Genomic DNA, 15,275 nt, shown 5'->3' with positions numbered 1-15,275 from the left:
TTCCTCTTTTGACTTGAACTTCATCACGTGAGGCTGTTATTAAATTTCTTTTTTCGTACTTTTTGGTTTGGTTTGGTTTCCCTTACCTTCCTTCCTTCCTTCCATCCAGCCATGGTGAACAAACTTTACGAACAAGCTGCACATTGACTGCGAAGCACTTAAGATTTCCCCTCAGCTGACACAATTGATTGAAATTAGATGAGCTTTTCATATATAATACAAGACCTGAGTCGCACTCCAGACCCTTTCCCTCTCTTTCTAACTCTCTGGGTGTATGTGTGTGCGTTTTTCCATTAAGTTAGCCTCACCCTCTCCTTCTCCTTGGCCCTTCCTCTGCCTGCTCTGGTTTGGCATTGCGTTCGAGATTGCTTGGGAAAAAAGTTGCTCTCATATCTTGAGCCAGGTTAACGCTAATATCCTTCTTCAAGTTGCCACTGACTTTGTGCTAAATTGGTTATTAAAAGAGTCAACTAACTAGTATAAAGCCACTAGAGTAATATCAAGCTGAGGGCCAAAGGTAGGAAATGTCAGTTAAAAATAAAATTTACTAAAAATACCAACATGAAAAAGAAAAACTTCTTTAAAAGTCATCAAAATGTGTTGCTATTGTGATGTTTTGAGAGTGCAAAAGTTTTCACTCCCTTTGCCTCAGTTAACTAAATAATTATTCACCCTTCTTTTGGCAAAGTTTTCCATAATTTGAACACTTAAAGAAGTTTATTTTAGTTTGTGATTTAGTGTTACTTCTTCAGACATCTAAAATCAAATAATATGTAAGAATTTCATAATAGAAATAGAATAGAAATTAAATCAATTTTTTAAAACGATTATGAAAACATATACCTATCTTCATTTTATACAATTTACTATATTCAAAACACACATAAACTTGAAAAATCTGTCAAAAAAATTACGGAATCGTAAAGCTCAGTGTTTTTTTTTTAAAGAATTTTTTAAATAATTTTTGGCCATATCACCTATTTGAGGTTTTTTTTTTAAATATCGTTTAAAAATTGATCAAAATACAGTCTAAGGGAAAGGCATTTCAACCAAAATACTTTTGAAATATCCCATCCAACGGTTTTTTTTTTCAATTTTTTGTTGTTTCTGGCCTTCAAAAGTGGGCCGAAATGCATTTTTCATATAAATGCTCTCGAACTAATTGAGTAATTTGCTGAACTTGATTGCATTTGGAAGGGATTGGAGTAGAAGTAGTCAAGATGTTTGCAAGTTACTTGACTTGGCTTGGTATGTGCATCTTCAGCAGCGACTCAACACACACACACACTCACTATATATATGTATATGTATGTGTACCCTTGTCTTGTATGACTTCTTTAACATCTTGGTTGACATTTGGCTCGTTTATTATTTTGCACTAATTAAGGTTTTTGGCGACAAAAGGTAAGCTTCATTTTTACAACTTCTGGCAAGGTTTCCCACTTGCCACGTACAAACACACACATACATATATACATATGTACACATGGATGGCGTTAATTGCTGTTTATGAACGGTATATTTTGGCCAAGTAATTAAACGATTTTCTTGTTAGCAAAAGGAAAACCTATCTAGGTGGGTGTTACATCACACTTTCTTACCAGTATTTATGGTATATATTTATTTTACATTGAAAAATTCACAAAATAAATAAGCAATTAAAAAAAAAAGAAACCAAGGAATATACACGGAAGATTACATTGTTTTTGTGTAGGGGGGCAAACGAAAAAAAAAAATGAAATTCCGCCCAATTGGGTGTTAGATAAGCCTTCTATTCACGACTTCTAATTACTACGTTCGAACAGCGGTGTCTCGCTCAATAAAATACGGCGGACTATCCTTCTGTTGACATTTGTATTTTAGTTTACAGCATTCCGGAAAGGGTTTGCCCTGATTGATGCGTTCACCACGATTACAATTCTCAATGGCCAATTTGCCACAGCTGTCACATGGAAATAAAAGAAAAGCAAATTTGAGACATTCATGTTCTTAAATTCTGATTTCATGCGGTTTTTAAATGATGTTAGTAAAAAGTTTTTGGTCCATGTATTCACATGATGTGACGTAAGATTCAAATTCCCGTTGATTAATATATTGATAAAAATTACATATTTTTTGTTGCCTAAGGAAAACTAACTTTTTACCTCACCAGCGGTTCATTGCATAAACAAGAAAGAGAGGGAATATATTTAAGCAATTTGGCTTAAAAATACCTGAATGTAGCATCTGTTCTATATTAGTCACAACACTTTTATTACGATCCCTCAAAGGACTTGAGAAATTTTGAAAGGAAACGCACTTTTTTCTTAGACTTTTGCAAGGATCTAATAATATTAATGAATATTAATCAATAAGGATTACCAATCTGTTTAAAAAATCGTCCTTATGTAGGTACCATTGATATCTTCATTTTTTAATTTTCTTATAAATGTGAAGCTAATTTTATTTAAATATCTCTAGGAGCAATGAGATAATCATATGCTAAATTAGAAAAAAGTTAGTATATTATTCTAAACTAAATGGATTAGGACTCTTTATTATTCTGCTGTCAATTGTTCCCATTGTCTGTTTTTGTTCCTAATTCACAACAAGTTTTAGCCTTTAAAATGTGGTATATCTCTTTTCAAGGTCTTATCGATGTTTTGTTAGACCTTTTCTTCAAAAAGTCTCTTTATGGCGAAATAGTTTTACTGACACTTTGATCTGTGCCAAATTTAGTAGGTTTTATTTTGTGCGAAATGATTCATGATTTTTATAAAAGTCATGATAAGATAGGAAGAGAGAAAATATATATATAAATAATTCCTTTTTGTTCTTATTCTTTCAATTTTATTACTTTTCATTTAGTGTACTCATTTATATACATGTGTATATGTTTTGTATATATGTTTATATATTTTCTATGTAGGGCAAAATTTGTTGTAGTTGAATTTTCATTGAATTCGGTGCGCCTTTGCCGCTGTTAGCGTTCGTTAGTTGTGAGTACTACTTCATGTACTACTTATGGCATTCAGCTCTTTTAGCTTGACCTACAAATTAATGTCTCAACGTTCTTTTGCGCTACTTTCGAGAGCCAGAACTTGGCGAGAACTAAAACTGGCAAGTTGTTGACATCGTACTAGCAGAATCGGAGAGTGCCTGTCTTATCAGTGTCTAGTATTTATGTACACACTCGTGTGTGTGTGTGTGTGCGTGTGTGTGTGTGTGCGCCGTTCATGGCCATTAACCAAGTAGTTAGTAAGGCATGTACATGGTACTCACCCTTCTATAAGTATGGAACCATCCTTGTTACAGGTTAATCGTTGGCATGGGGAAATCCCATTATTAACTCCCAATTCTAGAGGACCACCACGATAAATGCATTTATTGGGACTTGCTAATCCATTAGAAAAAAAAGGAAAACAAACATTTCATTTTTATGTATTTAATTACATATAGATGAGATGAGTTGATAACACTTCTCACCTGGATCGGCCGGTATCAGGCCAGAATATGCTCTCACTGTGACCATAGTGCCCATTAATAGGGCGGTGGCGATCACTAGATTCAATGGATTCGTCTTGAAACGCTCTTGAAACATTCTGATCGCGTTCGTGTTTGAAACTGCACTGTCAGTTGTTATTGTTCGACTCCGATCTAGGGAACTACTTATACATATATATGTGTACATAGAAGAATTTGCTGAGTTGTCGATTTGTTGTTCGCCATTTGATGTCATCGTCGCTGTCGCTGTCGCCATCGCTCAATGTTCTCGCTGCCCCTCTGTTTTTCTCTCTCTCTCTTTCTCTCTCTCTCCATCTCTCTATATGAGATTCATCAATTGCGTATATTTGTTGATTACTATGTATTACTATTTAATTGAAGATGCCACTCGGCTTTTGGTTGGCCAATAACAACAACAACAAACATAATCGTCATTATTGTCGGCATCTATTTGGTTGGGTCAAGCAGTTTATCAGTAGTCTTTTGGGGGCGATTGTTTGAAGTTGTTAATTACAGACACAGAACATTTGCTTAAATTGTTCTAGAATGTTTGACCAATTAATGGCTATGGTAAAGTCGATCAACCAAAAGCAAACCGAAAAAAAAAACCAAGAAGATTTAACATATGGAATCGACTTTGATATACCCTTTGCCATAATTTCTTGATTCAAATTGTTTGAGATGTTTGTAATATGAAGATTTGTATTAATGACACAGGGAAAAAAAGTCCTTTACGAGTGCAAACAAGGATAAAACTTAATTAAAGTAAGGCGAAATAAAACTTGGGACTAAAGATGGAAATTTGAAAGGTTTTTCAGTAGCTGGCTAGTCAAACTCTTATAAATTAAAAATTTATTTAACTGCAGTTGACAATTTATTTGCATTTCATTTACCACAAAAGCGAGAAAATGTATGTGTGTGTGTGCATAGAGAGGTTTAAAGAAGGGAAAGGAAGTGAGAACTTGTGCCAAAAGAAACAAGTGCTTGAACAAGTGCCCGGAAACTGACTGCCAAGGGGGGTTCCTTGGATGAGGAGGATATGACAGGCGGATGAGGTTCGTACAATGCGGTTATGGTTATGTGGCATATGCAATGGCAAGTTGTAAGAAAATGCAATGAAATGAAATGAATGTCGCTGAATGAATGAATGAATGAATGAATGCATAACTAACACGACAACGCAGGAGCTGCAAATAAAGAATAAAAAACGAATCAAGTTGGTGGGTGGAAAGGGGTTTCCAACTTGCTTGTTCTGTTTCTGCTCTTCCTTTAGTTTGCCTTAGCTCTCTCTCTCTCTGTCAGCGCTGTTGGTTTCTGACTACCAATGACTGGGTATATGACTGGTTGGAGTCCACAACGGGACAGCTGAGTGCAGGATTTTGGCCACGATGGCCCGGGTCGAAGTGAAGAATGAAGTGTTTGACAACACTTTAACTTGATTAAAAATTTAATAGCCAGCAGGGCAAACATTTGGCCAGAGTTGGTGTGCTCTATGATGGAGGGTAGCTTTGGCTAACAGAGGGTTCTCTTAGACTTGGACTTTGTGTCTCAATTCAATTGCAAAAAAGTTGCCACAACATTTTCCAGCTCTTGTCTGTCTTCTTTTCTATCTGTGTGTGTGTGATTTAATCTAACGAATGCAATTCATTAGTTTACGAAAATTGCTAAATTATGTTATTTCACATTACATCAACTATCTATTTGTTTTGGTTTTATGTATTTTTTTGCCAAATTAATCTTGATTTTCGTCCTATATATTACACATACGACACGTAGTCTACCGATATTATTTCAACTTCAATGGGAATGTGGCTAAGTGCCATGTGATTTTTGCTAGAATTGTTTTTAAGAAACTTTTGATTTTTGTGCATTACGCATACGACATGTGTTCTTGTGGTCTTAGATTTACCTTTAAATAAATGGAATGGAAATTAAACAACAACTTCGTTTGTCCTTTTAGTTGACTTTTTGCCTTGGTCTCTTCATATTTTTATTGAGTTTCCACAATGATTAACTACTAGTATATTAAACATCATTTATGGCTAAAGTAAAACTCAATGGGATGCATAGGATTGAGTTCGTAGCCCCTGTGTTTCTTTTTTTTTACCCTCATCCACACACAAACAAACTTACACACACACACACACAGACGAATACACTCGAAGCTAATTCCCATTTGATTATTTAAATTAGCAAAATGAGTGACAGACCCGTGTTTGACTGTGTACGCGGTCAAATTGAATAGTTTATATGGATGAATGCCCGAAAAAATATATTTCTATATATATATGTATATATATAGATGTATGTGTATATGTAGATATGTATATGCAACCCATCAGCAAAAAAACGGAACTGAATGAAACAGAACAGAAGCGTAACCGGACTATCCGTACCCGGAGCCGGACTGGACCAACATTTTGCGATGAAACCGAACCCAGCTCAGCTTACGATGATGCCGCTGTTGCTGCTGTTGCTGCTGCTGCTGATGATGATGATGATGATGATGATAATGATAATGATGAGATTGTGTTGGGTTTTTTTTTTGTTTGTTTTGTGTCGCGGAGGAGCTTGGAGACCGAAAGTCAACCAAAGCTTGAAGCAAAACAAATTCACTTTTTTAGAAAATGTATTCAGTGCAGGGGCGACATTCGCAGCGGCAACGAAAGCGACAGCCATCATACACACCCACACAGACACACACACTCATACATACACACATGCACATGCATATACACACAAATATAAATATATATATATATGTATAGAGACACATATCAAGGGAAAATCAAGTGAAAAGTGCTAGAGTGCAAAGTGCAAAGTACCAAAAGACGAAAAACCAACAACCAATCCAAGACGAAAGAAAGTCACCGCCAAAAAAAAAGGAAGAAAAAGAAGATAGACAGACAGTCAGTCAGTCAGATAGAAAGAAAGTTGTAAGCAGCTCCAGCTGCAACTCCTGCTACATAACGGAGGAAGAAGGAACGTAACGAAATGGCCAAATTAGTGACTTATATCTTTATCGTTAGCTCCCTGGTACTTTGGTATCTGCTACTCTTTGGCAGCATCGGAGGTGTGGAGGCCACCAATGGCCATGGCAGTCAGTTGGAAGGACGTGACTTTCATCATCATGGCGGCAGTCATCACATACGCCGTAAGTACACATACATACATACATCTCAAGAATTGGATGCACTCAGTGACTTACTCCCAATTGCAGGCAACATCAATCACTGTTGGCGTCGCTACGATGGCTACAATCTACAGAACACCATTGTGAATAAAAAGGAGCAATTGAAGAAACCGTATGGCATTTTGTGCAACTTCAAGTGCACTTGGTTCTTTACAATTAGGTATGAGCAATGGCAACAAAACTATAACATTCGATAAAGTCCACTTCAATATAAATATCTTTGTTTTCTTGCAGTTTTCCCACATGCGAATTTATTTATGATTATAAGCTGTCTTGTGTGCTATTCACTTCACTGCCCGACTGTACCAATGTCAAGTGTACGCTCTTAAATTATTTCAACTAAATATACATTATTTCAACTATATATATATATGAAGATTTCATTTCGCAGCATTATCGCTTATTATTTTGTACATCGATAATGTCAACATTTTGTTAACTATTCAACCGCATTTGATTTAATTTTAAGTAAAAACAGTTCATGCCTTTTTTTTGTCTTTTTTTTTTTTTTGTTTGAATATAGTATAAGTCTGATTACTGCTAGATTTTATATGAAATTATAGAAAGAATCAACAACAGAAGACAAACAATATGTTTATTTTCATGGGGGGTACATAAAGGGGAATAACCGATATTTTCAATATCCAAAATTTGTTGCATACATTTAGGAGATTTCAAAAAAGTTGTCTTTAGTTGTTGAGCTCAAAGCATATTGAAATGAATAAATATAAATAAGAGTTGGATCAAGAAACTCGCCTCTTTTATCTTTAAAGAAAAAAGCTTCTAATCAGAATTGAGAACTCGAGAATATGTAAATCTCTATGACTTTTTTCCAATACTGTGTCTTGGGAATAGCCGGAAAATTTCTATATATTTCTTATTGAAATTTGTCCATGTTATACTAGACTAGTTAAAGTAACTAAGAGATTAGTTAAACAAAGACTAGTCAACTGTTCATTGATGAAAGCAACATAATTTGCATAACGATGCTTTCTATATTTATTTTTAGTGAAATTTTATGCTCATTTGTTTCAAGACGACTCAAATGACATTAATAAAAAAAAATATATAGGTATTTATTCTGAATTTGTTTCTTAATGTATTCATTCATTCCTAACTGAGTTACGTAGGTTAAGAATTCATAGTCACTTACTTGTACACTAAGCTCATTCAATTTAAGTCAATTTGAATGTATTTAAATTTAAGTATGTTGCAGATATCTAATTTATATTTGAAATCTTTGAATTCGTAAGCTCTTTAATTTTATGATATTGAGTGATAAGGGTCTGTATCGTGATCTGGATCTATTTGATCAAGTGATAATAACCTAAACATATACAAGTTTAATAATTGAGCATTTCATGAATACATTCACAAGCCCAAACAAGTCATGCGGTCTTTGAAAAGGCAGACAACTCCCATTAAGGGTTTGAATGAGTTCAGAGAATAGAATTCCAGGACTGATGATTAGATGGACTCGTTTAATTCATTCACAGGACGCTTGTCTTTAAGCATCAAATGTATTCAACTGTGGAGTTCATAGAGTTATTTGATTTATTAAAGAACTAAAAAAATACAAAAATATTTTAATAAATAAGATGCATTTCGATGGAAGATATCTGTTGGTAATTTGCCGCTTACAAGATTTATATAGTTCTCATAGGACTACAATAGATTTCTCTCTCTTTTTCTCTCTCTATACTTTATTGTCTTGATGGTGAAGATGAAATCCTGAGGGACGAGGGGCAAAGCATACTAAACATATGGGGTACATACATATGGCGTTGCGTGAATCGACTCGGTCGCACTTTAATGGAATCAAACGAAATGACATTGATCGCAGAAGGCCACCCGCGTCCCATGACCAATTCATCGCCCACTCTACCCCTCTCTCTCACTCGCTCTCTCTCTCTCTCTTTCTCTCTCTCGCTTATCTCTAATCTGCAGAAGATCAGCGACTGGCAACTGGCGGCAATTGGCAAACGCAACTCAATTCAGTTTGCTACAATTTTTGCGATTTGGGTCGTGGTCGTCGTCATTGTGCGTGCTATGGGTGAGTGTGGGTTTAAATCAGATGGGGACAGGGGAAAGTGAGTAGGGGTGCGGTGGGGAGGCGGTTTTAAAATTGGAATGCCAACGCGTAGTTTTTGAAATGTGCGTGTCTTTTGTTTCAATGTTGATTGGCAAATTACGGCAATTTCAGCATAGCTGGGAATTAGATTATTTTAAAATAGTTATAAACAAATTAATTGTGCATTTAAATAAACCCAACAACAATAACAACAACAAGCGTATGTATATAGAATGCAAATATGTTTTAAATTTTACTTTTTAAGTTCCTTAGATGGCAGTCTAAGTTTGATTTTGTAATCGATATATATTGATTTACATAGGTTCCCTTACCCCCATTAACTTTAATAATTGAGCAAAAAGGGGAAAGAGTTATAAATCGTTAAGAAATAGAAAATGAAGTTGAAAGTTTTTGTGGAGTTGGTGGTGAACCCTTTTAACCCCATCACGTCTATACGTATATATGTTTATGTATTTGAATGTATGTGTATAAGGGTCGGCTCAGGTGCGCAAGTTAACAGCTCCATTGACTACCAGCCACATAATTTATCTTATTTTTAGCCCGGCCAAAACTTCCGTCCTGCCCTTCTCCAACCCATCATGCTAGCAGTACACAAATTTCAGCAAACGCTTTGGCATAACTTTGACTGGCTTATAAATGTCGAACGATTTATTTGCGCCTGTTAGCAGCATTGAGAAGTTTTTGCCAGGTAGTTACCCAGTTGGCGTGAGTTGAGGATATCCCCTCCACCCCCTCCCCACCCCATCCTCTCTTCATAGCAGGAATATATCCGCTTTTAACCAGGCAAACGAAAAAGAAAACGAAAAAAATGACGTTCGTAACAAAGTGTTTCAAATTTGTTTACTACAAAAAGTGAATTGCTTTTTGGCTCGCTTACATTGGTATGCCCAGTTATTCCCAGGTAATTGGGCAAGGTTGGTTTGCTTTTTTCGACCCTTTCCGACCCCAATCCCCGCCCATTGATAGCTTTTGTGGTTTTTTTTTTCCATCCCCCCCCCCACCACAACGAACAAGTATCAAATGAAGTGACGAGAAGTAAAACTTTCTTTGGAGTAAGTAGATAAATACGATTAAATACTAATGGCAGCAAAGCCAAAATAGTAATTTAACTTAACTTATTTGTTATTTATTATAGTATATTAACCATTAAAGTCCAATTGAATATAGAAACTTTAAGTTTCACAATTCTCATAACTGTAGAGAAGAAAGGACCTGGAAATGTATTTAATTAAAGCCCTAGGAAATGTAAGCAATATCTTTATTGAAGTATTCGGTCAGAAAGCTATTTGTTAATTGGGTGTTGATTTTCCTAACAAGTCAATAAAATGTGCTTAAATGCAATTTTCGTTCAAATATTTAAAGCTTTTTCGAAAGGATAAAGGATCAATTTTGTGTAAGACTTGAATGATTCAGTGGTCAAAGAGTGGTTTGAATATAGCATCTAATCGAGTTCCTGCTAAGTAGATGTAAGAATAGTACATTGAGTGCTTCGATAATGACTAAAGCCTATGGCTAAGTTCATGGACTGAATAAGTCATCAGATTAAACCCATAGAGACTACCATCTAGATCAAATGGGAATAAAAATGAAGTAAGTAAGTCGTCTCGCCGACTAAGGTATACCATACACCAGTAAAGCAAATATTTCAAATTTATTAAACAAATGCATTTTCACATGCTTTTTACAAGCATATCTTAGTTAGTATCTCGCTCACTCCATCTTACGAGCACCCTAGCGCCCCCACCAGCCAACGGCCAACTCTGGCCTTATGGAAAAAAGTTTATATGCATAACTCGACTGTTTTTTGTCCGATTTTGATCAAATTTGATATTTTGATATTAGTATTAAATTTAAGTGCGCCAAATTTGATTGCACAAGGTAGAAAATTACGGAAGATAATCGAGTTTTTTTCAAATTACGGGGGCGGAAGGGGGCGTGGCAAAATCTTTACACAAACAAAATGAGCGCATTTACTAAGCAAACAAGGCTACAAGGCTAGATCGACTCGGCTGTTGATCCTGATCAAGAATATATTGCTTTAGGGGGCCGGAAAAGCTTCCTTCTACCTGTTACATATATTTTGGCGAATTTAATATACCATTTTACCCTATGGGTGTAATGGATGTAAACGCATCCGATGTTACTACAGAAATTAAAATCATAAAATTGTATTTAACTTTCATGTGTTTCAGTTTTACGTCTCCAAACTTAACTTATTTGATACATATACGTAAGTATAGATTTTCAGAAGCTTGAGGACACGTTTCTTTTATTCATTTGCAATTTCAAATTCAATTTTTCAAAGTGCACAACAAAACAGAAAACAAAAACAATGACAAAAAAAAAAAACAAAAAGAAAATAAAACCTACCACAAATTTATGACAAGTTGTCTAAGGTGAAGATGGTTCTATGGTTCCTTCTTGGCATATGGCAGGAATGGTGAGTCAGTCAGTTAGACAGACGAACAGACAGACGGCTGACTGATTGAGCCATACAAAAGGTGTCAACAATTTCATCAGCGAAACCATAGAGAGATAGAGACAACGACAGAGCAAATGAGAGAGAAGAAAAAGATTCTGAAACCGAAACTGAAACCGAGGCAATTTGAAATGGTAATGGGAATGAGGATGCGATGAGTGTTTGTCTCACTTGTAATCATATTAAGGCAGGGGCTTCTAAATGGGTGGGTGTGGGTGTGGGTGTGGGTGTGGGTGTGGGTTGGATGGGGGAGGGGGTTGCTACACACCAGCACACACACACACACACACACACACACACAATGCGATAATTTATCAATTGGCATCAATTTAGGCGCAAGGAATTAGAATCACATCATTGGAACGACCTTTCTGTTACCCTGTGATAGTTAGATGGAAATAACTTACAGAATTAATTAAAATATTAATTAAATTGCATTAAAAAGGAAATTAGCATGGTGGGAAGTTGAATTACCTGCAGATTGTACACAGATTTTCAAATTCTTGATATGCACTTGTTGTTGCCTCTTGCTTACAGGGTATATAAAAATATTTTCTTTAGCGTTTTTTTTTTTTTTTTGTGTGTTTGCTCTCTCCTCATTTTGATTTGCTGCCGCTGGCTGTCTTGGGCTACTGTGGGTGTGGATGGATGAATGGATGAATGGCTCACTGACTGGCTGACTGGCTGGCTGGCTTTATTGGGTTTGGTTTTCGGTTTTGGTTTGCCTGCTGCTGGGTTGCGGGTGTTACGCGATGGATGCCTACACTCATTCGCGTTTTGGTTATTCGCATTTTCGGCATATTCGTGGCATCATCCGACGCATGGGGCGGCAGTTACAAAAAATACAAAAAATACAAACAAAAAAACCAAACGAAATTTAAGAAAATCGTAAATTAAATAGAACAAAACACACAACAAACAGAGAAACAACAAAACGAGAAGAGAATAAGCCACCATCATATCATCTTACATATGGCAGAGTTTGAATCATTAACGAATGACAACGATTGTGTTTATGATTGTTGTGCAATGGCCAAATCGATAAATGAAACAAGATCTAAAACAACAACAACAACAACAATTCATACACGCAAAAGCATAACAACAATTACATTTGTATTGCTATTAATTTTATGCTGTTTATGTGATTACAATTATGGAAGTACGTAGATCCCTCGAAAAACCAATTCAATCAAAACTAATTAAACAGCGAAAATACTTTTTTTTTATTTTTATTTTTCTTTTTCCTCCCCCCCCTCCCCCCATGTGAAATTATGCATACCAGAATGTTGAGTGAGTGTGCGTGTGTGTGTGTGCTAATAATGGAAATTGAATTCGCTATGTTAATTATGACTGCTCACACAACAGTGCGTATGAGTGATTTTGAAATATCTTTGTCTGCATATGTTATTTATGCGGCGTAATTTGTGCGTTTCGCAATTAATGCTCTCAATTGAGGCATCATAAATATAACGTATACGCCGTATTTAAATTGAAAACAATCATATCAATTTTTGACAATAGTCAATTTTTTGGTTCTCTAAGAAGCTCTTACAATTAGAGTTTTGTTGAAAATAAAACTACTAATTATCACCATTCAAAATCAAAAACTGCTTATTTTTAGTAAAAAGCAGATTGGCAGCTTAGTTTGAGATTCTTTAGTTTTGAAAATTTGTGATTCGTTTAAACGAAACGAAACAACTTGTTAATAATATAAAATTCAAATTTACTGCTGCATGATTTTGTATAATCAAATTGATTGAGTCTAATGCAACTAACTAAGTTTATAAATTTCTACTTTCTTTCTGTATATTTTGTCTAGTACATTTTCAATCCCTAAATCGACCCAATCGTCCTCTAATTCTTTATACTCTTAGAATCTATCTAACTGGAACCTTTTTCATGGTTTTGCAGTTTATGTGATCTGTTTCCTTTCTTTGTTGACTTTTTTTTTGGCTTTAAAGCGATTTGACGCGATTTGTCTTTAATTTCAGGCTGGGCTTCCCAATGCTGGAGGAAGCACAATTCCGGTTCGATACAAGCGCCAGATGGTGAATTTAAGCGTCCATTTGGGATACTCTGCACATATCGTTGTTTTCTTTGGTTTCCGCCAGTGTAAGTTATGCAATCTAGAATGTTGTTTACTCAGTCATTCAGTCACTCACTCACTCCATTTTCACAAGTGAAGTCATCTAACCGTTCATCTACACACACACATACACACACACATCTACATATACACAATTTATGCATTTACTAGTGTGAATTGCATTTTAAAATAAACTTGTACCAGTTTTTTTTATTTGTATTTTTATTTTTGATTTTATTCCTTTTGTTGCTTGCACACACCGAATCCAGCCATGCCATGGCTTAGTGGAGAGGGGGAGGGGGGGGAGTAGTTTGTGGGTGGGGCAAATGAATAGGGCGTTATTGGTAAGGTTGTGCTATTGCATAACAATTAAAATGGCTGCCAGCTAGTTGCTTGGTGTAAAAAACAAATAAAATAACATTTACCATAACCAGCCCAAGGAGAAAAAAAGAAAAGGAAAGGAAAGGAAAGGGAAAAAGGAACAAGTGTGTGTGTGTGTGTGAAAAGTTTTCCATTTCTACAATATATATGTGTATGTGTATTGTATGTTTTCCTTGAATTTCTTTACTCTTTACTCTGCTCGTTGTGTATTTGCAGCTATCCATATTGTGAATTTATTTTCGATTTGCGCTTATCAAGACATTTTACATCATTCCCGGACTGCTATGAGATCCGCTGCAATGAGACGTTCACCTTCTTTGGCAACGAGCAACAATTCTAAAATGAAGTCCCTAAAAATTATTGTAATTATATAATATATATGGTTTTATTTTTTTTTGTTTTTTTTTTTATATGTTTAACTTTCAGATTATATTTAATAACATTTTTTTTTGGTATTTGTTCTCTTTGATTTCAAGACAACCGAATGTATAAGTTAATGTAGTTATATATATTTGATTTTATATCCTATATACATGTAATTGAAATAAATTCTAGAAATTCTAAATTATCAATATTATTGCAATTCTCAAATCGGGGGGGAAGGGCAAAAGTGAATGAAATTGTCGTAGAGACATTTTCATTCTTAGAGTTATGTGTCTCAAGGGATGATGATAAGTGGTTTAGCAGCATTTGTAGTGTTCGTTAATTTGTGTGCCAACCTGCTGGCAATTTCCTTTATTGTACTTCACTTTTTCCTTTCGAGCGCTTTTTAGTTTAGTTTATTTCCGCCAACAGCTCGTGTTCATAATAAAGAACAAATGAACAAAAGGATGGTGAAGGATGAAAGCTCAACCGAAGCTGGCATAGATATACGGTTGGGGTTACGGATACGGCAACAAGAACCTAACTTCATTCACTTTACAAATATTTGCATACAAATTAGCATTCTAATTGCCTTGAGCCCAAAAATAAGGTGCCCAGAGGAGAGAGCAGAGACCAAAGACCAGAACCGAAACCAAAACCAGACAAGACCATTGAGTAAAGTTCCATAGTAGTGTGTGTGTGTGTGTGTGTGTGTGTGTGTGTATGTGATTGCCCAATACCCAGGGAGAATGACTTAATCGACGGACAGCATCCATTGTTTTACGCACCGACTGGATATTCGTGAGGTTTTCTTTTCTTGTTTCCTGTTTTGTTTGGGTGTATCTAACAGATCTCTTTAGTTGAAAGTGTTTTCAAAAATACAGTTTACGCCTTTTTTGAACACCTCCGTTGTCTGGCAGACAACGTCTTCGTCTTCTTTGGTTTCATCCCTAATTCAATCTAGTTAGTGTCGTGGCCACAATTACAGATACTCGTTTCAATCGCCAAAAAAAGGTACGACAACGACAACGACACCAGCAACAACAAAAACAACCACCTGCTAAACAAAAGGTCGTCGCAGACAATGTTGTCGCTGGAAAACTTTTAACTTTTTACAAACTTAATTGTTGCCCGCTCTAAATATAAAACAGAGCATGTCTCTTTAGAGTTCCGGCACAGTGGGATGCATAACCAA

The 15,275-nt window shown here is 35.6% G+C and overlaps 3 protein-coding genes across 3 annotated transcripts; 2 read left to right on the top strand and 1 right to left on the bottom strand.

Annotated features, from left to right (window-relative positions):
• Positions 1 to 1,582: 1,582 nt before the first annotated feature.
• Positions 1,583 to 3,616, bottom strand: LOC6641474. The gene is made up of 3 exons (XM_002064056.4): positions 3,466 to 3,616; positions 3,262 to 3,376; positions 1,583 to 1,942 (listed from the first exon to the last, which is right to left on the bottom strand). The coding sequence occupies exons 1-3, from the start codon at positions 3,578 to 3,580 to the stop codon at positions 1,792 to 1,794; spliced, it is 381 nt and encodes a 126-aa protein (XP_002064092.2). The 5' UTR covers positions 3,581 to 3,616; the 3' UTR covers positions 1,583 to 1,791.
• A 2,590-nt stretch (positions 3,617 to 6,206) lies between these two features.
• On the top strand, positions 6,207 to 7,040 carry LOC6641473. Its single transcript, XM_002064055.4, has 3 exons — positions 6,207 to 6,637; positions 6,704 to 6,836; positions 6,911 to 7,040. The coding sequence occupies exons 1-3, from the start codon at positions 6,478 to 6,480 to the stop codon at positions 7,017 to 7,019; spliced, it is 402 nt and encodes a 133-aa protein (XP_002064091.1). The 5' UTR covers positions 6,207 to 6,477; the 3' UTR covers positions 7,020 to 7,040.
• A 4,904-nt stretch (positions 7,041 to 11,944) lies between these two features.
• LOC6641488 lies at positions 11,945 to 14,111 on the top strand. The gene is made up of 3 exons (XM_002064054.4): positions 11,945 to 12,409; positions 13,242 to 13,362; positions 13,934 to 14,111. The coding sequence occupies exons 1-3, from the start codon at positions 12,220 to 12,222 to the stop codon at positions 14,055 to 14,057; spliced, it is 435 nt and encodes a 144-aa protein (XP_002064090.1). The 5' UTR covers positions 11,945 to 12,219; the 3' UTR covers positions 14,058 to 14,111.
• The last annotated feature ends 1,164 nt before the right edge of the window (positions 14,112 to 15,275 follow it).

This window comes from Drosophila willistoni (genome assembly GCF_018902025.1).
Source record: "Drosophila willistoni isolate 14030-0811.24 chromosome XL unlocalized genomic scaffold, UCI_dwil_1.1 Seg141, whole genome shotgun sequence".
Classification (NCBI taxonomy): domain Eukaryota; kingdom Metazoa; phylum Arthropoda; class Insecta; order Diptera; family Drosophilidae; genus Drosophila; species Drosophila willistoni.
This window is presented reverse-complemented; position numbering and strand designations above follow the sequence as displayed.

Excerpts from the sequence above, each read along its gene's own strand:
- LOC6641473 (XM_002064055.4), top strand. The coding sequence starts at position 6,478 with ATGGCCAAATTAGTGACTTATATCTTTATCGTTAGCTCCCTGGTACTT. Across the intron at positions 6,638-6,703 it reads CGGCAGTCATCACATACGCC|GCAACATCAATCACTGTTGG; the intron begins GTAAGTACACAT and ends TCCCAATTGCAG. Across the intron at positions 6,837-6,910 it reads ACTTGGTTCTTTACAATTAG|TTTTCCCACATGCGAATTTA; the intron begins GTATGAGCAATG and ends GTTTTCTTGCAG.
- LOC6641488 (XM_002064054.4), top strand. The coding sequence starts at position 12,220 with ATGGCAGAGTTTGAATCATTAACGAATGACAACGATTGTGTTTATGAT. Across the intron at positions 12,410-13,241 it reads ATGTGATTACAATTATGGAA|GCTGGGCTTCCCAATGCTGG; the intron begins GTACGTAGATCC and ends CTTTAATTTCAG. Across the intron at positions 13,363-13,933 it reads TTTCTTTGGTTTCCGCCAGT|CTATCCATATTGTGAATTTA; the intron begins GTAAGTTATGCA and ends GTGTATTTGCAG.
- LOC6641474 (XM_002064056.4), bottom strand. The coding sequence starts at position 3,580 with ATGTTTCAAGAGCGTTTCAAGACGAATCCATTGAATCTAGTGATCGCC. Across the intron at positions 3,377-3,465 it reads CCTGATACCGGCCGATCCAG|CAAGTCCCAATAAATGCATT; the intron begins GTGAGAAGTGTT and ends CTAATGGATTAG. Across the intron at positions 1,943-3,261 it reads GGTTCCATACTTATAGAAGG|CTGTGGCAAATTGGCCATTG; the intron begins GTGAGTACCATG and ends TCCATGTGACAG.